Below are 25717 nucleotides of genomic sequence, written 5' to 3'. Positions count from 1 at the left end.
CTGTTGCCCACTCTCTCCTTTGCTGGGGAAAATAAGAGCCTTACAAGGCGGTGACACGCACACAGGACAGAAATTATACATGGCCCTGTCTGCTAATTAGAGACAGAGGCAGGTTCAGGATTTTGTCTGTCTGCAGGTAGCCAGCATTTAAAGAGACACATGCTGCATTTAAAGCAGACACTGAAAAGATGTTGTGCTTATAAGGAACACTTAAAGTGCCTTTGCAAGCATAATTCAAACTTTAAAGCTGCAGTGTGTAGATTTTACAAATAATATGGTTTTTAATATATTTGTTAAAACTGTCACTATTTTGTTACAGTATAATGAGACTAATAATCTGTGGGTAAAAATCAAGCCACTCTTCCTCCTCCATGTGGTCCTACTACCACCTGCAGAAATGTGACACTCCTGATCAGAAACAACCAATCAGAACCAGGAGGAGGGTTTTAGTGCTGTCAATCAATAAGTAGTAACACCTTGTTCAAAAAATGCAGTTTCACAATATACACTAATTTCCATACAGCTAAAAATCCACCTCATCCTAGAGCTTGTTGAATTGAAAACGTGAACTTTTCTGTAATTGGCATGCTTCCATTAAGCACATTTATTTTCACCATTTCAGTTTGTGCATTAGAAACACAGCAATGTAACAATGTTACAATGTTACATTGTTACTCTGGTCTGTCACATAAAATTGTGAGTTAAATACATTGAAAGAGAATGTGAAAAGGCTCATGGGCTATGAATACTGGAAAACATTTTAAATCCACTGTGCGTGCTGCATTTTGTTCAAAATGCAAATGCACAAAACACAACCAAAAAAGGCTATAGATTCTTCCCCCACTTTACAACTGACAGAGTCTCTTTTCATCCTGATTCTTCCTTTGTCTTCACTCTGCTTGGATAATTCACCAATGAGGTTTAAAGTCAAGATGCTCCCGAAATTTACAAGCTGTGGCTTAATTTGAAATGTTATTCTGAGAGGCAGGACGGACTCCTTCCAGGACGTTTGGATCAAGGCCCTCCAATAGGAAGCTCTGAAGCTGAAAGTGTTGAAAGAATAGGAATTTGCTTGTAGGGATATGTACTCACATCTGCTGGGACAGAGGCCTCAACCATGCCGTGTCCAAAAGCACAAATCATTTCTTTATTGTTTTCATAAGCCTAACACCAGCACACTGCCAGTAAATGCAACATTTAATGAAAAATACTAAATGAATATGGAAAGATCTGGTTTTAAAATGCAACTGATGTCAGAGTTGTTTATTGCTTCATAATGTCTTTCTGTTCTTAGGATATTTGCTGTTGCATTTGATCATCTAGCTGTGCAGACCCCATGCTGAGAGACCAGCATGTGATCAGAGGGATGTCTGGACATTGTGCACTTCTAAGCCACTGTTAGTGAGGCAACGGGTCTGCAATGTGATTCAGATTTAATTACAGATCATTGACTTGTCACCTAACAGGAAAGACCTCTGAGACTCCGGGAGGGAGACACCAGACGTTTCAGGAGGATCAGCATAAACTCATCTGCTTTTGCAGCTTCATCACGAGAGAAAAATGAGACAAGAGGTGATTTTAATTATCCGTCACTGTTTGGGCCCAAGGTCCTGATGCTTGGCGCACGCCGAACTGATTAGTACGCATCTGGACACAAGGCAAAAAGAAGCAATTCGTCTAGAAAAGTTTGCTTTTAAACTAAGGATTTTTTTTTTTTTGAAAACATTTTATAATACAATAAAAACGTTTTACAAGGCTGCCTGGCCATATGGGAATCTGTAACTTTATCAAAGGTCTATTAATATAATCCACATTGTTGCTTCTTGCTCTGTTTTTGCATCCCAGAATCATGGTTTCCCAGCAATGCAGACTGACATCTGCTCAGAACATTGTTAGAACAGGTAGATGGCAAAGCCAGAGAGAAGAGCGCACCCTGTGCACATCTTCTTTTCTAAGAGACCATCTTCTTTGATGAATTTGAGTGATTGACCCAAAGCAGAAGACATTTAAACATCTCTGCTTTGGTTGCTGATGACATGAAAGCTTTTAATAACTTCCCTGTTTATGCAGACTGTACGTTAGCCTGACATTTCTGTGTCAGGCTGACCTTTTATACATTTGGTCATTAAATCTACTTATTCTTTTTGTTGTAACCAAAGTGGAAAACCGTGTGAGTTCCATCTGGCACCAAAATCAGACACTGTAACATCCCACCCGCCTCCTGAACTGCAAACCATATGGACCGTCTCTCAGTCCGGGCCGATGTGTCGGCCGTCCAGAGGAGGATGCTGAGTTGTGTTTGATGTGTGTGTGGGGGGCGATGGGGTGGAGGTTGGATCTCCTCTGGGGACTTACAGAGCTGTGTTTTGCTGGAATTAGAACCTGTTTGGGCAAATCTGCAGCAGACAGTGGTTTGCAGTGATGTGAAAAGAAAATGAAAAGGAGTTCTTTCAAAAATGAATCAATGCCAGCAGAGATGTTTTATGACAACATTAAAATGCAATCACTAAATGTCTGCAGCAGGAGCTGTGAGAAGATCCAAACTCCTCAAACTAGGTTGCCACAAACATTAATTTATTTTATTGGGATTTTATGTGACTGAACTAGCACATAAAAATATGTGTGGTCAAACAGAATCCAACTGGCAGGTTTTGGATAAAGTTAGGGAGAAATTCAAAGCATTATCTCAAGGTTCAATCAATAATCTGAAAATGGAACGAGTTTGGCACAAGCGCACACTCACCTGGCGGTCCACCTGAGTTGGCTGGGTGTGCAGCAGAGCATTAACGGTAAGTCTGCAACTCTATAAATCTGTCCTCTGAAACAAAAGTTGCAAGAAGAGTTATTGTGAGTTACTGTATCATTAAATTAGAACAAAGTTAAACTTTACAACTTACATGAGCAGAAAGATAACACTGCACATGTTTAATGGTGAAGCATGGTAGTGGCTGCATCATGGGGTGGATGTTTATCTTCAGCAGAGACAGGGAAGCATGGTTACGGGTTGTTCTGTTTCTGAAAAGACGTGAAATGGAATCTACAGTATGGCCTCTACTTTTATTTTTATTTGTCTTATTTTTACAACTCATGCCAGTGTTGGGTTAGGTTGTAAAAAAGAACATTTATGTCTTTTGACTCTAACTCAAAAACTGACAGGGTTTTCAATCAGTACAATCAGTTCAATCAGTATTTGCGCTAGACAAATGTGTTATGTAAGGTAACACTTAAAGAACTTCATCTTCAAAAATTAGAGTTAGATGTTGAATCATCCCCAGTCTTCCCTACAAAGGATTAGATTGCTTATTATATTATCAGCAGTTGTTAATAAGGTTAATAATTTATTGCTTGCATGAGTCGGATCAGAGTATTCCCTGAAAGCTGCTTCTACACTTTGCGAAGTGCACAAGCAGCGGAAGCGCATTAACCGTGTTTTAATGTAACAGTAGATGAAGACATCAGACATCCAAAGACCACAACCCAAAACTCTACGCGTGATGTCACGGAGAAGTCTGATGAAACCCAACACCACCAGCTGGTTTAGAGTTGTGATGGGGTGAATGCGGGTCCACTCGCATCGCTGCAAGTCGAGGCACATAGCTGGAACCAGCGCCTGGAGGAGAAGACGCACACAAGTCCGTCTCATGTTGTGGTGATAGACCAAACCGAAGACATTATCTGCATCCGTCAGAGCAACCGCGTCGATCCAGCCACAGGTCTATTTGCTGTCAAAGCCGCTTCCTTTTTTTTACTCCCTCAAGTTTGCTGTTGTTGCGCGTCTTCACTTTGGATAGCAACAGCCAGACTAACCTCCTGCGCGCCGCAGAGCGCACTAGGTTTTCTGGACTTTTTGAAAAGGGGGAGACATCTCACCTCAGGAATTCGGTGCGATGAAGAATTTCTGAGGGCTTCTCGGTCCACTTAAACGCTTCCTTTTGAGCGTTTCCGAAGGGTCAGCCCATGTGCAGGCATCCCATTGAGTGTGATTCTATTTTCGCCCAGATCTCTGCTTCCTGGACAAATGCATACAAATGCATTTAGGAGCCCAACGGACAAGGAGTGGACACGTTTCCGCGGCTGCAACGTAAGTTTCAAGTACAGCAGTGCATTTCCCTGCCTGTATGCACATTTAACTCCAATAGCTCCATTAGCTTTCTGATTGGCTGTAGAACACTGGTCTGTAATAAAGGTGCCATTCTGATCTTACTTTATTTTTTAAATTAATTTATGATTTTTTTTTCTGTAACTGCATTGTCATCCCCATTTAGAGCTGATAACTGCATTTCTATTGTACTTACATTTGAACTTTAAACGTTTTGGAAACATTTTTGTCACATAATGTTTCATACTTGACTACAGAAATCTATGACCTGCATAATCTGTGAGAAACTGTGGAGTTGTGTAAAGTTTGGAGTAAAATGCAAAGGCTAGACCAGAAAGATGAATGAGCACGCCTTGGGAGGAATTAAAAATAAATATTTCTAGCATGGGGATAAATCATTTGGGTGATGAGTGTTTGAGGTGGAAAGAGTTTAATTTTGGCAGCCTAACTAAAATTCCTCATGGAAGTGTGTGTTATGACGTTTGTCATGTAAGGTTTTGTTGTCCTGTTACATGCAGCTGCCACTCTAGAATATCAGGACTGTGTTGGAGCAAAAAGGGGCATTAAGCAGCAAATTTAATGTCCTTTATTTGAAGTGAGTCCAAACTGTCTTGGAAATCTCTTCCAGAAAACATCTGAAAAAGGAAGATGAGATCACAAAGGCCTCTGTTCCACTCTGAGACATCCAAGTTTTTTAATAATTGAGAGTAAAACTGAGCAACCTGATCTGACTGGGACTGACTGTGTGGCTCCTGAAACCCCCCTCTGTTAGAGGCATTGCTCCTCCAATACTACTGGCAACATTTTAACTATATGCAGTCTTGCCTAAGGGATGAGCAAGTGTTTGATCACCACTTAGGCAAACACTTGCTTATAAGCAAATTGACTCTCAAGGCAGAATTTATAATCACCCATCCATTGTCTACCAGTTTTTTTGTGCAGGGTCCCAGCTGTTTGTGGGACATATAAGGTGCTTTTCAAAACAATTAATGGTTTTTGAACACATTGTGTTGTATGTTACAACCAGAAACTTCCATATAGTGACATTTTTAGTGACATTTTATGTGGTGGGCCAAAATCAATTAGCATAGAAGTATGAAGTGGAAGGAAAATTATAGAGATTAAATGTTTTTTTTTATAAAAAAAACATTCAAAAAGTTCATGGAAATTTCCAAATATTGCCAAAGCTTCACAAAAAACACTTCCTTTGTTGTACTTTGCTAGAAAATGAACCTCTGCTCCAGTCTCAAGTCTTTCACTGCCTCTAACTGGTTTTCTCCCATGATTGTCCTGCATTTGGCTCCATAAATCTTCTCATAACCTTTGATTAACTGCCCTCTTCCAACTAGAGAAAAGTCATTCCCACAGCATGATGCCACCACCCTTGTGTTTCATTGTGGGGATTGGTTGTCAAGTATGATGTGCACTGTTAGTTTTCCACCACAACTCATGCGTCACATGTTGGTCACATGGTTACATTTTGATCTAATCAGATAACTTTCTTCCACATATTTGCTGTGTCCCCTGCATGGTTTGTGGTTAACCATAAATGGGACTCCTTATGGATATTCTTCAAAGCTAAATTTACATTTTTCATTCTGTCATAAACACCAGATTTGTGGAGTTTGTTAGGTGAGGTGAATGAGTGTCTCTTGGTGATTTATTGTCTTTAAAAGCATCAGAGTATAGGAGGTTAAGTTCAAATGCATATCATACTCTTTTGATTTGTATTCATTTTGGCTTGTCTCAGTAAAATACATATACATTTGTTATAATGTCACAAATTTCACAGATCGAAGAATTCAGAGGTTTTGAAAACCTTTCCACCGAGAACCTTGACTGTCAGTTCACCCAAGTTCTCACAACAAGCTGGAGCTGCTGTAAAGTGTAACTACAGTTGTATAATAACTAATATCATGTTTACTATTTTTAATCTGATTCTGAAAGGTTGTTGCAGGGTTTTCTGTTCATAAAATCCAGTTTTGATCCAATAAGTACCATTTGAAGGAATGGAAAATTAGTGCTGGATTGAAAATCAGGTGACATATTACATAATACTTAAGAGGAAGTTTTTCATTACAGGGCGTACTTACATTGGTGCTCATTTGGTGAATCAGAAACATTTACTGTTTGATTTTCCTGGAAAGTGATTTTTTTGTATATTATGTAAGGACATTCAACAATAATCCTGCTGTATTATTTAATGCAAATACTGGGAACAAGATATAGTTGACTTGTTAAGTCACTGCTGAGTTGGAAGACAAATGGTCATTAGTGGTTGTGATTTTTAGGAAGTAATGTGTGTGGTATTTTGAAAGCTTTTCCACCTTTTATTGTACATATTAGTGTGTGTGTGTGAGTTAATCTTTTTTCGCCCTCCTAACATCTGGAACTGGAAAGAAGACAAACCAATAAAGAGTGGTAGTTTACTCACAGCTCTTTGTCTGCTTACTTTCTTGTGGACTAAGTCAATCTTTGCTGTGGCCAGTGCTGACCTTTTGACTTCAGCTGAAAGAAAATTACATGCTTGTTCTTGAAAATCACTCTAATATTTGCATTTATTCAGCATGTTTTTGAATTAGAATTCCTTCATTTTTCATGCCCTGTAGCCTTAACATATAGCAAACATTCAAATTTTTGCTGGCTGTCATTTGGAAAAGCTCATTTAGTTCTTTCATAATGAAGTCACTCAGATAAGGAGACAGACACTGAACTGAAATGCAGCCAGCAGGAAAGAGATGCTGGCTGCAGATCAGTTAGTTCTTCATCTCTCGGGAAGTCAGCAAAACATGCAACAGCAGAACACCTTATTAGCATGAGACGTAAATGGACTTCCTGTTGAGTTAGCATCAAAACGGAGAAACTTACCGGTTTTAAAGGTAAAACCAGTTCCTGTTTGACCTGTTCAAAAAATTTTGCTAGTTCAGTGTTCATTTTCAAATTGAATGTGTTTTGTATTCACTACTGAATTCTCTGAAAATGTCAAGATGCTAACTTAGATTTAATAATTACAATTCATGACTCAGTCTTTGTCACAGCACCATTGTTAACACCAGAGTTTTACATACTCTGTATGAAAAGACACATGACCAGAATAGTCATTTGTCTATTTTATGAATTTAAAATAGACAAATTGACATATATAACCTTATTGAGTTATATATGACTCAATAAAGTGTATGTTAATTTTCCTGTTTGGTAGAATTGTGCTGAAATTGTATGGCTTTAGTTAAGTGTTTTGGTTACCCATCCACAAGCTTTTCATTAATTTGCTATAATTTTGTCCCATTCCTCTTGTAAGTAACTGAGTCAGGTTTGTAGTCCTGCAAATTCATAACAATTTTAAAAGCAAAAGCAAATAGGCAAGTTATTATGTGAATCTGAAACACTGAAACATCTGAAATCATTGGAAAGATGACAAAGTCACTCCAAAACTCTGTTGAGACAGGATAATGGTGGAGCTTCACCCCTTTGAAAGCAACAAAGTAAAATCTGAGAATTGATGGTTTTATTGTGACCATTGAAAACATTGACATTGTTGTCCTTTACCCACTTTGTTGTAACTATTGTTATGTTGTGATTAAAGTCATTATCCATTTAGAAGATCCATTTGCACCCACTGTTCAACACCCTGGCTGATAGCGTAATATAATGCTTTAATATTTCCACATTATGTTATTTTCTCATCATGCCATCTATTATGTAAAGTACACCAGTCCCTCCTGCTGCAAAATACCCTCACATCATGCTGCTGGAAGTGCTGTAATTCACACTTACTGTAAGATGGTGTTCTCATGCTGCAAAGTTTTCTCTTTCTTTTCACTAAATGTAACAATGGCCATTATGATCAAACAATGTACTTATAGTCTCATTAGATCACAGGACATGTCTCCAGAAATTAGGTTATGTTCTCCTGACTACAATTCCAAACTGTAATCTGATGTTTTTATGTTGCGTCGGAATATTGGCATCTTTTTTTCTCCGAGTGTCCTTTCAGCTCATGTCAGCCAGGGACTTATTTCACTCTCTTATCAGCTTCAGCTGACATCTCTACAAGATCTTTTGCATTCAATCACAATGCATGTTTTGTACCTAAACAGGTTTAGGTAAGAGACATTCCCTGTCTCCTTCCTGAACAGTATGATGTCTGGTATTAATACTTGCACATAATTGCCTGAATAGATGAACACAGCAGCACACATTTCCAGTCAACTGGAAATTGTTTCCAAGATTGAACCAGACTTGAACCAGACTCTCTTCCCGGCAGGAAACAGTTTGTTTCAGGTGTACCTTTAAACACATTCACATGTGAGCAATGTTTAAATGCCAGTTAATTAAATGAACTTATCCATGGCTGACAAATTCATGACATTATAATCTGAGTTTATCAAAATTGTTTGAAGGCATCATAGACTTCTATTTTTTATTCTAATTTATGTCAGTGTCAGAATCAAAAGCTATCTACTGTATGTCTGAGTTACTGGTTTTTACTTCTTTTGTCAAGTTCATAAAGCAGAGGCAGAGCTTTTACACTGGGTCTAAGGCGAAGCTTCATAAACCTTAATCACATAATGACTGTAACTATGTGAATCACCTCAGCTACTGGGATGATGTTTGATAAAAAAAGAAAAAGAAAAAAGCCAAACAGCAAAGTGGGTTGAATTTTGGTCAATCGAGGGTCATGATATTCAGGTGCTTCTTATAAATTCAGGAACTTTCACTTTAAAACTGAAGTAAGAAAAAACAGCAGTCCAGCTTGTGTCCACCACCGCCAGTCAGTAAAAGAAAACAACGGGATCAATTACTATTTAATGTGTTTAATGTATTAAAGCTGCTTGGGGTAAATTAACAGCTTCACATACTTTGTTTCTCATTAGCAGAGTTATTTGATAGGCAATCTGCCAAGTCACTAACAGGCTCTCAAATTGGGATCCTGACTGAATAATGCAAGCAAATTAACAAACCTTGAGTAGAGCACTTGGCCCGTTTCTCTCCTGAATGAATCATTGTTAGAGATCCAAGCTAATTCTCCCATTCACTGCTGGAATGGGACTTTAAAGTTGTGATTATTTATAGTCTTGACATGACGCCCACTCCCCACATACTGTACAATGAAGGATGCTACCCAGCTCCTTGCAGTTAATGGAGCTGGCTGCTGAACACAGCACAAAGCTCCCCAAACAGAGCTCTGTTGACTGAGGGAAATACCAATACAGTACTGCCAGGAATTGCTTTCTATTTAAAGTAAGAACAGGAACAAGTATTCTAGGCACATAAGACAAAAAAAATGCTTTGTCATGTCCTGGCGACAGTTATGGAGAATGTCCAACACCTTGTCTGCATGTGTTCCTCTACTTGTGCTGAAACAATGACCTAGGTTGTTTGATGTAGTGACTTAAAATCCACAAAATGGAGCTTGTGTAAGAGATAATACTAAGAGACTCTGAATCAGTATCAGATGCCCCATACATCTGAAACGTAATGGTAAATCTTATATTTAGCATTTCTCTTCTTTTGCCAGTGTTTAACTGGAAGCAGATACTTTTATCCCTTTAAATGTTGATCCCATCATTTCAACAGATGAATTACTGTAATCATCCACCCCAAGTTCGGTTTTCTTCATTGCATTTTCTGGCTCTCCGTTCCCGACTGTGGAATGTCACACGACCTCTCTGAATGAGGAACAGGTGACAGTACAGCTTCCCACTTCTTGACTTAAAGCCAGTCTCTGTGTTGTTCCACTAGATTTCCTGTTGTCTTCTTCTCTTTTTTCCTTGTTATTTTCTGACTTTGATTGTATTTTTCTTTTCCCTACCAGTCCACAGAGCCACATGGAGCTGAAAAAACAAACAATGGTGTCTGTCTTAAACAGGACACTGGAAGCAGTTTTTTTGCTTGTCACTTTGAAAGGGAGATGTAGATGCCTGTAGAAAGTCATGCTGTTTTGTGGAAAACAATCTCCTGTGATTTACAGAGTAACAAAAAATCTTGTTGACAAAGTTCCCTTCAGTCGTGCAGAGACACATTTTAAAACAGCGGGAGTACTGTCTCTTCATGTCCTATAAACATCCTTCACAGTGTCAGCTGAAAAATTATGACTAGTTATTATAACTACTTTAACTTGTGAAAGCAGCTGTTGCTGGAGACATGATTGCTCTGGTTGCAATATGAAGAATATATTTTAAAGTGTTTTTGGTGGTTTACATTTGACACAGTGTAAGGAAGGAGTCTCCAAGTCCAGTCCTCAAGGGATACCATCCTACCATTCTTTCTAGAGAGATTTTTGCTCTAAAAATGTCTGAATTCTCTCATTCAGCTCTGCAATAGACTGGTAACGAACAGTTTATTTGACCCAGGTGTGTTTGAGCAGAGATGCATTTGGGGACCCCTGATATAGAGTATTATGTAAAAGTAATTTCTTATTGTTTTATGTATCCTGAAATGCTATTGGAGTTTTTTTTTTTTTCCTTGATCATTTTTACTCTTATTTTGAAATAAGGATGTAATTCTTCAATTTCTGCTCAGTTATGTTGAAGGTCAGCTAATAAATGCTCAACAGCAGACTTGCTTAGCAATTTGATTTTATTCCATTTTCAATCCATTTGTGATATTTTTATGTCGCAATTGTCAGATCTTGTAGTCTCAGAAAATTTCTGACTTTTTTTCTCAGAGATTTCTGCTGTAAATATAGTAAATCCATGCCTTTAATCCTGGAAAGAAAAAAAATTCTTGTACATGTATAACTTTTTGACATCAGAGACTATCCAAGTTTTTTCTCATAAATATTTTTTTTTGTTTTTTTGGGTGGATGTTTACTCCCTTGTGTCTATTTTCCTTCATCTATAGTAGCTCTGATATTCTGTAGTAAACACATACAGTTGAGGAAAAAAAATGACTAGCTCCTCAAATGAAAATTTCCAAAGTATTTCTTGAGTTCTTTTAAACAGAACTAGTTCTTGTCTCAACCTTCCCAGATTTATTTTGGATGCTTTCATTAATTTAGTTTGAATGTAGATGCAGGATTACTCACCCTGAAAGCAAAAATCTACCGCGGTCAAAATTAGTTGCTTTTACTCATTGTGTATCCTCTTCTTCTGGGTAACAACCTGCAGGGAATTGATTTTGTTTTCAACAAGTCACATCTCTGTTGGAATTAAAGCTCATTCATCTTTTAAAATCTTCACACATTCTGCACGGTTCCTTCCACCACAGAATGCTGTCGCACTAACAAGTAGACTCATGCATTACTCATACTAGAGAACTAATTACATTTCTGTGTCAGATGCTTTCCCCCAGGTATTTAGTGTTCAGATGAGTGTCTTCATATAGACAGTAAAAGACAGAAACAGAAAGCCTGGTGCTCCCCTGAAAGGCATCTTAAAGATTAAAACGCAAAGTGTTTTTTACAACCTTAATTTTAAGGGCCGGATAAACACTTGTCTTATTAAATTTTAGTTCTGTTTTTTTTTTCTCTTTGATGTCTTTTTTTATTCAATAAAAAGCACTAAGTGTGCAATAAGCAACAAAAGCTTAGTAGGAAGAGTCCATCTTAGCCTGGAAACAATAAAACATGAGTCGGCGATGTTCACTGCATGGCTCTCGGCTGCATATTCTAACATAAAAATGGCAAATTTAAATGCCTACCGAGAAGATGGGTTACTTTTTAAGAACTGCAGGTTGCTTTTTGTCACATTTTGTCAATCTTTCATTTCTTTTGCATACAACTATGGATTCTGAAATGTAATTTTTGTCAATAATATGGAGATAATAAAAATGAAGAGTGAAACTGCAGTGATGTCACATTATGCTACTTTGTACTGAAGTACAGTTCTCAGCTTTACTTGACAACCAGCTCTGTTCTCTAAATAACTGAGAACAGTTATTTCTTTTAGTTGCTTTTATAGTTAGTTGCTTTTTCTGTTAGAAATGCTTTTATAAGTCCTGTTTGATCAGCACTAGACAAACATTCCTGTATCCAATCCCATTTGCTTCCAATACAAATGGATTTTGATTTCTTTTATTGTTGATTTTAAGTTTCAAGGCATGCATGTCATCTATTTTCTGCTCTGATGCTTTAGCATTTGCCAGTTTTGTTTGTTACTTTTTCATCTAAATTGTTGACTCTTAACTTTTTTGTTAAAGTCTTCTGCTTATAATTTGCCAGCGTCTAATACCTTTTTAAAATCTGAACACTTTCTTACTTAGACTATGGTTTCACATTAAGAGATGTTTAATTTGCACTCCATGATGATAAAACAAAGGTATGTAAGGAAAACATTTTAAACAGAAATTAATGTTAAAAATTGCAAAGCAAATTCATCAACAGCAACAATAGCAGTCAGTCTCACTGACTGACTGCAGATGTGTCTGCTTTCTTTATTTACAATAAAAGTCTGCAAATAAAAGAACAATAAAATAAAAGACAATAAATAATACATTTGCTCATTTTGCTCAACTGCAAAATGAGCACATTTCCACAGAGCAAAATTTAATATCTCAAGATTCAACTTTATGTAATATGTGAGTGGAAGTGGCTGCCATTAATTGCAGATTATCTGAGAAATTATATATTCCTAAACTGAGATTTAAAAAAAGCAGTTTTGCTCTTTTCTATCCAAATATTCTATATTAATTGCTGTAAGTATCATTCTTTCTTGCAAACTGAATCAATGACAGACATTTCTCAGTGTGTCATAGAAATTATGGCATTTCATTATTGTTTTTGAAATTAATAACAGCTTCATGTTAAACACCTCTTTGATTCTGATATTAGCTAACTTGTAGCTTTCTTCTCTCAGTATCAGCATCTGCATCAAAGAGTGGATTTATTAGTGCACATTTAACAACAAGAACTTTCTTAGACCAGATTTGTTGTCTTGTGGCCCAAGAAAACAAATCTATTTTTCTTGTAACATATTTCAGGATTTACAGAAGGCTCGCACTTGTACAACAATTCTTATATAAAATCTTCCAATATTTGGAGTTTTATTCAATAACTGGTGCATTTTTACATACATATATTAAACATGTAATTGTTTTTCTTTTTTGTTATGCTAATCTATAATAGTTACATATTATTATTTGCTCTTGTAGGTGGAACTTTCTCCTGCTCCTGTCAGTATGCTCAGCAGTACCCTCTGCAGAAGACACCTACTCTGCTCAAGGTAAAACAGCAACACCGCAGGCCCAGAGCTTATTTTATAGTTACAAATGTGGCATTTAGGGAGTTACATTAAAGAAAATAAAAAATCCACAGGACCACTTCCTGTAATTTATATTACTGGTCTTTATGGCAAACATAACTAGCTTGCTTGTACTTTTGGTTAGTGATTTTTATTCACCCATATAATGACTATTATAGTTAATTTTCTTCAGAAATAGCAAAACTATCTCCAAAATTATCCTATTTTGATTAGATTTTAATGAAAAGATTTTTTACTGAAAGGAGAGGGGATTTAGATTTACAAAAAAATTGCATTTTATTTATTAATTTTAGTAACTGGATTCAGTAATTGTATACACTGTAAGTAAAGTGATAAATTGGATGTAAGTGAAGTCACAGCTTGTCAAAGCTTTACCTTCGTATTCAGTCTTTACTGCTCCTCTCACCGACTGACTATAATGCCTCAAGGCTTCGGATTTTTCCATCTTGCATTGTCAATTCTCCACATATCTACTGTAAATCAGATGATCCCACGCCAGGAAAAATCAATCCATCATAATGCAGGGTGGAGGAATGCACACACTGAAGAGGCAGCTTGTCTTAAAGTCTGAGACAAGTTAATTGGGATCTCGTCTGAAGTTGCCAACAGGCAAAGATACCCTGAACAATATTAATATCTCACCTAGTTAAATAAATGTTTAAAAATAAGACCTGATTTGTGGTGTGACAAACTTTTCTGTCTGTGCTGTGGGACATTTTCCTATGTGAAATATTGTTCCCTGTGTCTCTCTTATGTTTATTGTACTTTCTCTGTTTTGTGTCTTCCCCTGCTGCTGAAGCACTGCAGCTCAAACTGAGTTATTTTCTGCCCTCACCAAACACAGAGGACAAACACAGTTCCTTCAAAAGTATGGGCAGCCCTTGAACTTTTCCTGATACTTCGAAATAAAATATTATATAACCAAAACCCTTCAGAAGGCACTTAGTAATTATCTGTGCATTTCTACACAGTATACACAGTTCTGAAAGTTCTCAGAGGTTTGTTAGAAACTGTTCTATTCGAAACAGCATCATGAAGACTAGGGATAAAATGATTACACCATTGCCATGATGAAACATGGTGGTGGAAATGCTTGAAGTTGATTGAAAGATTAAATCTGACTTGAAGTTATGCAATGAGTTGTTGCATACATGGTAAAAACAAACGATTTCTCTACTTCTAGGTTAACAGGTTACAGTTATATCATCGTCTTAACACACCGAAAACAAAATCTCTTAAGTGTTACAAACTGTCATAAAGATATCCAAAGAAAGATGTCAAACCTGGCAAGGCTAGGAAGTAGAAGATTTTAAAGGCACTAGGAAGCAAACTTGTGACAGAGGTCTATGAAAACCACAGAGCAGCTGCCACACTAATAAAGAGAGGAATTGCAGTGTTCAGGGTGACAATCAGTTCTGCCCAGGAATAAGCAAGGTAGCAGACCAAGAAAAACTCCACTTCTGAAGAGGGGAAAACTTCAAGCCGGATGAAATATGCTAGCTAATGGCACATCACATGCTTCTCCATGCTGTCTTCCAAAATAACCATTACCCACATTTTTAAAGTTAGTGAAGAACTTCCATTAAAAGTTTATGTCATTGACTGCCCTGCACAAAGTTCTGAGTTGAGTCCAACTAAAAAATCTGTGAGAACTAAAAACGAAAGGCCAGGCCAGAAAGCCGTCAGATCTGAAGGAAATTGGGGCTTTTGCCAAAGAAGTATGGGCTGGGATTCTTCAGGAGATATGCTGAAAACTACGACAAACTACTACAGGCAGTAATCCAGCAAAAACACAAATACCTGAAAGCATCATGGGACTTAAATGTTCTCTGTATTCTCATTCCCTCATGCTGGATTTTTGTGTCAAACATACCTGACCAGCATACAGAGACTCCAACGTTATATCAGTTACACCTTATACTTGGTATATCTGTTGTTGCTCATATTGGTTCTTTAGACTTAACAACATTGGAATTTATTATATTTATTTCTGAAGCAATGTTTAGTTCAACTTGAATTATCGTGCTTCCAATGTGAGCTCTGTGTATTGTTCTTGTCATTTTGTTATGCCTTTTGGGGTTTTTGCCAAACTGTGTATCACCTTTGACATATTTAGCATAAATTCTCCCTAAATTTGAAGTAGAAAAAGAATGAACAAGTAGTTTTCTATATACATATCTGATTACATATTGTTTTAATAAACTTTAAATGCTGTTTCTTTGAATTATTGTGCTGTCTCAAGCATTACAAGTTCTTGCCATTCATCTGGACTGCAGCTGCATTCATCCTGTTGAGGAAAAGCAGAAGTGAGACGCTGTATTAATAGCACTGTGGTTGATCAGCATCCAGATACGTAATATAAGACATGACTTAGCCTTAGATCCTGAATTACATGTTAGCAATGTGTAAAAATAATATTGGCTTTAAACGGTAACAGAATGGACAAGACTTGTTGCCAATGTTTGGCACGAACCAGTATTTAGATTTTATAAAACCAATAAAATTGCTTAAGGTCTCACAAATTTATTAAAACAAAAGCAACAATTATTCCAATTAGTGCAAAAAGAATGCAAAAAATGGCAATTATTCAACTTATGCCATAATTGAGAACAATTTTGAATTTATTGCAGAATATTTAGAAAAATAAATAAATAAAATAAGCACCAGCTAAATGTTGTTTTTACATCGTTATTGTTCAGAAAATCATCCTTGTTTTCCATTATTTGAATTGGAAGGAGTAAGACAAGGAGAAAAGAGTAAGACAAGTTTAACAAGCTCAAAATCAGTTGCTTAGTACACATACTTCTTGCAACTTCAGGTTTGAATTGCCCATAGATTTTGTAAAAAATTATGAAAGATGTAACAATAGCTTTGAGCAAAGTCTGGTTATATAAATCTTACCAATTTCTTTTCTTCCCAACAGGTGTGGATATTCTCTATCAACTGGGGCTTACAAATCAAAGCAGAACAGACGATCCCTACCAGAGGACAGACTCGCCTCACACCACTCATACCGATGTCCCTCTGCCTTCGAATATCCCGGTTCCTGGCTATGGGGTGGTTTTCGACACAAACTCCCTCTATGAGATCCCAGCAAGCAGCCTGTTCCATTCAGAGTTTGGAGTTGAGTTTTCTTTTGTGATTAGCCTGAGCTCCTGGCGAGCCAACAATGCTTTTGTTTTTAGTGTTACAGATGGCAGGGACAGACTGTGTTTTGGCATTCAGCTGCTGCCACGAAAGGTAGTAGTCTACACTGCAGAGAAGTCCTCCAGCTACTTCACCCACAACTGGCAGGATGGACAGCAGCATGCTTTTGCTGTTGGTGTTCGAGCACGTTCAGTGTCCTTCTACGAGGACTGTGGAGCAGTGCAGCAGCGAGAGCAGACCTTGGGGAGGTCACAGAGATTGGGAGAATCTGGCAATCTCTTTACTTTGGGTAGGATGAACTCAAAGGCAGCTCAGTTTCTTGGTCAAGTCTGCCAGTTAGATATCTATCCCTCAGCTCAAGCTGCTGCACACTACTGCAAATACCTTAAAAAACAATGCCGGCTGGCCGACACCTATCGATCACCTTTGTCACATTCTAGTTTGGATTTTGAGGCTAATGACCACCCTTCTTACCCTTCGACAATGTCCACTTTTGGAGTAGCAGCTACACATCATGTTTCTAATAAATTTACAACAGCTGACAAACTGTTAACAAGTAGTCAAGTTGACACACAGTCTTCAACTCTGAGCCCAGTGACACAACTACATCCAAGGGAACAAAGCCACATTTTCACACTGAAACCGTCAACCTTCTCAACCCCGTTTTTGCTTGAGCCTAACAGCTCCACACAAACAACTCTGAGTGGGCAAGCATCGGACATTGCTCACAGTAGAAGGATCACCACTTCAAAAAGCGAGTTGGCCAAACAGAATCAACCCAGGGTAGAAGAGAATCATTTGGAGAACAGTACGGAAGAAGAGAGCACTTCAGAAGATCTACATGTTTTTGAAGCTTCTCCAGGTGTTACTTTTCCAGTCTGGCAAAGTCGGGGGAAAGAAGGACTCAGGAACTCCTTCAGGGACTCTGGCCTCAGGCATCGACAGACTCATCAAGTTCTGGAGTCTCATTTCAAAGCCAATGGCACTACTTTGTACAGGGAAAACCAGGTGGACACTGCAGAACACCATGCTTTGGATGGCAGCTATGAAGACACAGACTATGGAGGATATGATTACGGATATGAGGAACCAAACATCTTTTATGAGTATGAAGATGGTTTAAATGGTCCCAAAGGAGAGCCAGGTCCTCCGGTAAGTGAATTAATGTGTGATTAATAATTTTGGGGATTTTGTAGAGTTTGGTTTTACCACTTCATTGAGCACAAAATGCAAGAAAACCTAAATTGGTATCAAATTCTTATTGTAATATGACTTTCTAAAATAAACAAAAGGATACATTAAAGATTTTTAACTATCATAATGCAGTTCTTAAAATGTGAGGAAACTCAAAGCAATTGTCATTTTTCATGTGTAATAGCACTTAGGATTTGCAACTATGGCAGATGAACAAACTGTGATGTGATCACCACCTAACCGTACTGATATTTGTGATTAACATTAGAATAAATCTCATAAAAATACAATGGCTTGTTATGTAGTTGTAGGATGAACTGATAGCTCTGGCAGAAAATATTTGTTCTTGTAGAGGATTACCATGACGCTGACTGGATGGTTTAATAATGTCCTCAAATCAGCTTTTCTGGAGTTGATCTCAGCCCTGGGAGAACCTTGAGGACTCATTTAAAGTTGTCTCCCCTGAGGAAATAAAAGTTCCAGAAGTGTTTTTATTGGACAATCAACAGTCAGCACCATAATCTCTATTAAATTGGATTACCCCTGTGATCTGAGTGGTATAAAATCAGATTTTTTTCTGAAGTCTCAAACTCCACTTTCCAAAGACCAGTCCATCAACTTTTAGATGAATCCGAAGCACAACATGTTTGAATCTTGGGTTTTGCTAATGTTACTGTTGTTATTTGAGGCAGGTGTATTTAAGCAGATATGAATCTAACAGCTGGAGTACAACAACGCTGATGTCTGGAGTTTCAGACCCCTGGCCAAGACTCAACGACTGAGGGATATGCCTCTTTGCCTCCCTCAGTCTTTAGCAGGCTTTTTGCTTGACGATGGAACTTTGGGCATTAAAGCCAATTTAGCATAATTGTGTAGCCCCTGGAATAGCGATCTGGTCCTCGTATTTATCTCAAGCACACCCTTTGTTCCATATGTTACAAAGGCAGAGCTACAGTTGAAGCCAGAAATGTATATTTAGATACATCCAAATAAAATGATGCACACATTTGTTCCTTGCTGTTTCTTTGTAACCACTTTGTTTATATTTTTGGAGTTATTGTTCATTTGGAGGACCCATTTGAGCCCATGCTTTAACATCATGGCTCATGTCTTTTGATCATGTTTCAGTATTTCCAAGAAAGAATATTTCCTCATGATGCTGTCTATTTTATGAAGTGTACCAATATAACATCAAAGGAGCTCCACAACATGATTCTGCCACCTCCATGCTTCATCATTTGGATGGTGTTCCCAGGTTTACCAGCAACCCTCTCTTTTTCAAGTGTAATGATGGTCATTATTGTCAAACAGTTTCACTTTAGTGTCATCACACCGCAAGACATGTCTCCAAAAATGAAGGCCTTTGTCCCTACAAGTGGCCAGATATATTATTTGAAAGTATGGCTGCACAGTAGGAGGTTAATATTATGTTGTCTGGTATTGTTTCTGAAAATTGTGATAGCGATTTTAAATGTAACAGTCAAATTTTTCTGATGCTTTGCTTTTATATCATTACACACTCTCTTATGTAATTTAGCATCTCAGTGACTAAATATATACTCTGCATCCGGTATGGGCATTAAAGGCAGAGTCCATCCAACTGACCGTCTATATTATTATACTGATTTGAATGCATGAAACTTGAATGCAGCTCTATTGAGAAGCATAGTTTAAATCAATGTTACCTGAAATGTTCCTTAGAGGATTTAAATGATATTGACCCCAGATCTTGTATGATTTTCCTTAAATAGTACAGTATATGTCTTAGCTACTCTGACAGTTTAGCTGCAGACATGTTTTGAATGTTGCATTAGCTGAAGGTCAGCGGTTTCCTCTGAATGGTCAGCTTGAAAGTGTACTGAAGTACTTACTGTTACAAGAACATTAATTCTAACATTTATTGTTTTTAAAGCCAGTTAAGCTTCTTAAAAATAAGACTCCTTATGAAAAGTTTGGAAAATTCTGATTTAATTAATTCTTTTTAAGCTATAAGGAACAAAACCGAACCAAATTATCCATCCATTTTCTGTTCACCCTTTGTCCCTAATGGGGTCGGGAGGGTTGCCGGTGCCTATCTCCAGCTACGTTTCGGGCGAGAGGCGGGGTTCACCCTGGACAGGTCGCCAGTCTGTCGCAGGGCAACACAGAGACATACAGGACAAACAACCATGCACACACACACTCACACCTAGGGAGAATTTAGAGAGACCAGGACCTTCTTGCTGCAAGGCAACAGTGCTACCAACTGCGCCACTGTGCAGCCCCGAACCAAATTATAGTTAGAGAAACTCAGAACTCTAACTATTTTGAACCTCCATATAGCAGTAAACACCTGCTACCTATAATTGTATTCTGGTCTTTTAGCGTCCCTCCTAAAGCACAGACGGCATATTTAAATGGACATACGTGATCGGAATAAACGGCCAACCAGAATAAGCATATGTCTTGTAGACGCCACAGTTGGAATATTCTGATCGGAATCAGCTTGATTGGAATGAATTGTAATCCGAATGAGTAAGGTGGTTTATGCTGATTGATCATTTGAGCAGTGTGCATGTAAACACTTTGACTGTGACAAACTCACCTGACTGTAAATATGTGCCATATGTATTGGACAGATGTTTAGCAGCCATAGTTGGAGGCAACACAGAACTTTGAAGGATGTTCATTTCCTCACGCTCTGTCATCATGTGACGCAGGAACACCAACAGCATGGGCTGCTTAGCTTGTAGCTTAATTATGGAGTGCAGTAATGTCTCAGCTGTTACTAGAACCTGCTGTGGGACCATTCTGGGCATTTATAAGACTCAGAATGAACACACTACTGCGTTTATTTTTATGTTCAGTACAGACAGAACTACAACCACTTCTCTGTGTTTTCTTAGGGAAGTTTTACAACTCAGTGCATGTCAGTGATTCTGTTCTTAGTAAAGCCTGGTGCATGTTAACACTCATCATGATCGGATTAACTGATTTTGTGCCCATAAAAATGATACATTTGGACGATTTAATCTGAGTACAATTCGGTTCAATGAAGGAATCTTGCACATGTAGACATAGTTAAAGATTTCCTTCTTCCTGCAACCTGTATATTTTCCTTGTAATGTTTATGTTGTCCTGACAAACTCTTGTGTTCTGTTTTAGATCTGTAAGTTTCAGGATTTCCCCCCACAGAATAGAGTTCCTTTCTCTGTTTGTAATAGCCCCATATAGGAAAAATATAAGGATCACTATCATTTTCTCTTTGAGACATTTCTGACTTTTTTCTTTTGAAAGATTTTAATCGTTTCACTTTTGGGATATGTTTGGTGTGGCCTTGCAGCTGCAAATAGTAGTTTTCTATGTTTATATAGTAACTGGTCTTGTTTGTTTAATTTTTAGTTTTTTTTTTTTTTTGACTAGTCCTGTCTCGGCATTTCAGGCAAACTAAATAGAGAGAAACCGATTTCCTAAATGTGCTTTCAGTTCTGCAGCATTGATTATTTTTGTCTTGGAGGCTAGCCTTTTCTTGTTCCAACAGCTTTTTAGTCTGTGGGAAGAATCTGACCTTGTGGTTTCTGGGATATTAATGACCATCTAATACAATTTCCTGTCACATAACGATCACAGTCGTTTATTTTTTTCAGACTTTCAATTCTAGTAACCTGCGCTTTCGTAGCAATTTTTGAATGTTATAATTATGGAATTTGACAGTATTTCTTATGTAAATTTAGAATTTTGTTTCTGAGACTTCTTTGGGTCCACAAGACCAATTTGGACCCAGATAAAAGTCTAAGTAGTAGCTAGCTTACTGAAAAGCTAGCTACTTCTTAGTCATCATCAACGGAAAACTCTTAATAGACTTTAGCAAGCTAGATTGAGTTTGTTGCTTTCCACACTAGTAAATAATAATAAAACCTAAATCTGCATGTATCACAGTATAAATATTATCTCTCCTTAGAAATGAAAATGCAACAAATTTGAAGATTTAATAAATCCAAAATGAAACGGAATCAAATAGTTGTTTTGACCATATGAGTGTTTCTGTTTCTCTGGCCTGCACTGTTGTGTAGGCGTGGTGAAGATTCACTGTTTCCATTTCTCTGTATGTGGGAGTTTGGAGGAACAAACAGCTGTTTCTCTACTGATGTCCCCTTAGTAATCATTCACCACTCTGACTAATATTGTGAATGCACAAGTGGAACTTGTTGGATTCACTAGCTCGTGCAAAACTTTAAATATCAATTTAGCATTGAAAATATAGCATATAGAACATCATACGGACATTGTTCTTCCCCTTTCTACTCTTTCTCTACATTATATTGTGGATGTGCTACATTAGAACAACAATATTCTTGTAGTTCAAAGTCACAAACGTCCACATCAGGGCAGAGCTGGGAAAGTCCATTTGAATTACTAAAAGTAATATAGACATGAAGAGTATAAATATGACTTCATGTACATGCCTTGTAAAGATAGTCTTTTTTTACCTTTTTTTTGCTTCAACCACAAACATTAATGTATTTAACATGAATTTTAAGGGATAAACGAACATAAGTTAGTACATAATTGTGAGGTGAAATAAAAAAGATGTATTGTTTTCACCTTCTGTTAGACAATAAAATCTAAACGGTTTGGGTTGCAGATGTATCCAACCCCCAGTGTCACTATTTGGCAGAAATACTCTAAGCTGATCTTTTCTACCAGCTTTGCTGTCATCATCAGCAAAGGGTTCAGACAAAATAGCTGAACTTCTGTCCAATTGAACAGAGAGCTGCTGTGAGCATCAGATTTTACAGATTCTCAGTTGGATTTTGTTCTGGGCTGTGATTGTATCATTTTAACATCTTAACATGCCTTCAACTAAACGGTTGTTGTCCTACTAAACTCGACCCCAGTTACTGCTGAGGTTCTGATAGAACAACTTTCTTTGTACATAAATTAAATTTCTTTGTGTTTGATCTGTCAAAAAAAGTCAAAATAAAATACAATGATGTGAGGCGACAAAAAGTTCACCTTAACATTCACTAAACTTTTTTGAACAAATCCATCTTTAGAAATGTGAAAGCAGACATCAGCGTTGGGTACATCGGTATACGATATTTTTGTAGATCTTGTGCTTTTGTAAGGATAGAAGCCTCAAATTTAAATGTTTTTTTTTTCTTAGCCTGTTTTTACTTACTTAATTTAAGCTTAAATTTGAAATTTTCTGGTAATTACAATTAATGATGAACATGTAGAATGTCATGTGTTCTGAACTGACTAAACTTTTGTTGGCAGGTAAACAATTAGTTGTCTTAGTTACAAAGACAGGAAAATAATAAAATATGTTTCAAATATTATGATAAAAACAAATGATATATGTAAAATTCTTTAAAGTGTAATAATTCTCATTATTTCATTAAACATTTTCAGAGTAGTGTTTATAGAAACTTAACTTGGTGGGCTTCATGTCAACAAGACAAGTGCTGCTTACAAAAAGTTATTTTAATCTCACTTTCTCATTAGTGTCTATCTTACTTACAGTTTAAAGACAAATCAAGTCTCTTTTGAGTTATAGAATTCTTGCATAAGTGTGGAACATGCTTATGGAGTCCTGGGCGGCAGGACTACATGTTATCGCTTGCCATTAACACACACGGTCTCATCTTTCTTTTTTTTCCCGCTCACTCCCCTTTTTCTATTGATGTTTCTTTCCAACTGTCTCGATCTTTCCCTATCCTTGTGTCTCCCGGCTTTAGGGTCCTCCTGGCCCTCCTGGTTTACCTGGTCCTCCGGGAAAGAGAGGTTCAAGGGTGAGTCATTCATCCATATATGATGGCAAACTGCCAACAATGTGTAAAGTGGATGTAATTCATCGCACAGGGTGAAGCTTACTGACATCCAGATATGCGAGATTTTTTTCCATCATTATGCAATCAAAATATTTTAAAGGTGAATTCTGTATTTCTGTCTCTATGTAGTTTTTATACGAACACAAAGCAATACATTACAAAAAAGCATAAGTGTTGGATTAAATTTAAATGTTTTACTGTAAACAGAATTATTGCATCTTTTTGCGTCCTGAGGATAATGTTGCAGTTTTCCTGACCTCAGGGTTGCACACTGATTTAGTGCAGACTTTTCTGGTATTTTGAATTGCAGCAGTCTGCTGAGCTGATTTGGAGCTGACGAATCAGATCAGTCAGAGCAGATGTGTGTGTGTGTGGGGCGTGCGTGTGTGTGGGGGTGTTTTTTTTATTTATTTGGTTAGGTGGGGCTGTTTCTTCCAGCTGCTTATTTTACAGGAAGAAGTGTAAACACATGGAAGCAAATAATATATAAGGCTGAACCCCTACTATCCAAAAGCATGTAGCACTATATTTCAAGAGTTTAACATATTATTTGTAAAACTGGCCTACCTGAAAAAAACAGCAGTTACTTTTTTAGACAGAGTTGCCGACACATGCTTCTGTTGTTGGTGTGACTGTAGTTAGGAAGCTTTGTAAGCACATATCAGGATGAAATAATTCACATAACTCAGGAAACATTGAACTACTGCTGAGCATCAACATTAAAACAACTATACTGTACCAGCTGCAACCAGCAGCTGCATTTAAACTAGATACATCTTCACTCTGATCTTCAGACTTCTCTTTAAGCATCTGCCAAGGCTGGGCTGTCATGATGCAATGCTGCAATAACGCCATGAGCCCCGAGGGACTTCTGGAAACAAAACACAACACAGTGTGTTGAATGGATAGGTTACGTTGAACCGTAAATGCCTATTTATACGATCACTTCTGGTTGTTGCTCTTCCTCAAATAGCATCTTCTTCGTGGATCTTTTATCAGAAGGAATTTTCTGTAAATCTCTACACCGTATAAGCTTTTCTGTAATGCTTTTAAAAAGCATAAAAGGCTTGAAGGGAGAGAGGCTGGCAGACAGGAAAGCATGTCTACTACTAAAAATTAATAAATAACTTGGCTCTTACAACGCCCACTCTAAGCCCCAAAGGCTACATCATAAAGTAAAACCAGAGTGTAGCTTGAGATCACTCTGTAGTGAAAAGCTATTACGTGTATTGTGGCTGACTCTCTGATGTCTGATTGTAAAAATTATCCTAGTTTAATCCTATGAACCACAGCGTACCACTTAATGTGGGCCTTTGTGATGAGGTGCAGACTAGTTATAGTTTACTTTTAATTAGTCAAAACTGGATTGTATAATAAGTTATTGTCTAAAATTTACTGGATTGGTCTGCAGAACTATATTAATTCTTGTTCTTGTTTTTATGATCTAATTTCTATAATCTTTGTGTTTTGGTACATGCTCTTGTACATAGACATGCACAGATCAGAATTAAGTGGTTTTTATTTTTCTTGAAGAGCTATGTGTTGGAATATATAAGAATACCAATGAAGAGCAGTCTGTTATTGTTTATGTTGGGAGGGGAGTAAACCTCACTGTACTGTGAGATAACAGTTATGGTAAAACACAAATAAAATTGAGCATGTTATAGCAATGTGCATGTGTATTCTCACAGAAATGTTGCCAATATTTCCAAACCCAGCATCTTTCCTAACAGACGGAGGTTGAAATCATAAAGCGATGAAACAGAACAACTCAGCTGCACTCTGTACATCCTTCCTGGTATCTGTTTTATACCTTTCTCTCTCACAGCCTGACTGTACAGACACATCTCAAGATCCAATGGAAAAATCTGGTCCTCTTTTAAATTGTCTTTTAGATCATTATTAAAAAAATGTTAAAAAATACATTCACACCTATAATCTGCCTCACTGACACTGAAAAGGCAAACGTTGAATTTTCTTTCACCTGTAACAGTAATTTTATTCAAGGATGTTAAACATTTTGTTCTATCACAGCATTAACACAATAGCAGAAGAGTTTAACATGATCTTGCTACCTGTAAGATCAGGGTAGCTGATACAACTAAACTAGCTATTTAATTAATCAGACTATCTGCTGTGGTAAGAAGTTCTCATTCAGCTGCATAATGGAAATGTTACTCTTTTTGATAGCTTCAGTTTTTATAAAAGAATGCTGGAGCTTCTTAGATTTTTACACTGCTGTCATTGGTGTTATTTGCTGT

The 25717-nt window shown here is 37.4% G+C and overlaps 1 protein-coding gene across 1 annotated transcript in view; it reads left to right on the top strand.

Moving 5' to 3' along the window:
* Nucleotides 1-3584: 3584 nt before the first annotated feature.
* The window catches only part of col24a1 (collagen type XXIV alpha 1 chain), an 83356-nt gene continuing 61223 nt past the window's right edge, over nucleotides 3585-25717 (top strand). Inside the window, exons 1-4 of the mRNA XM_028028160.1 lie at nucleotides 3585-4081; nucleotides 13193-13263; nucleotides 16226-17601; nucleotides 23364-23417. Coding sequence (XP_027883961.1) covers nucleotides 4029-4081; nucleotides 13193-13263; nucleotides 16226-17601; nucleotides 23364-23417 — 1554 coding nt within the window. The 5' untranslated portion in view covers nucleotides 3585-4028. The remainder of the gene's footprint in view (nucleotides 4082-13192; nucleotides 13264-16225; nucleotides 17602-23363; nucleotides 23418-25717) is intronic.

The sequence above is a fragment of the Xiphophorus couchianus genome, chromosome 9 (genome assembly GCF_001444195.1).
Source record: "Xiphophorus couchianus chromosome 9, X_couchianus-1.0, whole genome shotgun sequence".
NCBI lineage: Eukaryota > Metazoa > Chordata > Actinopteri > Cyprinodontiformes > Poeciliidae > Xiphophorus > Xiphophorus couchianus.
Note: the sequence above shows the minus strand (reverse complement) of the source record. Positions and strands in the feature narration are given on the sequence as shown.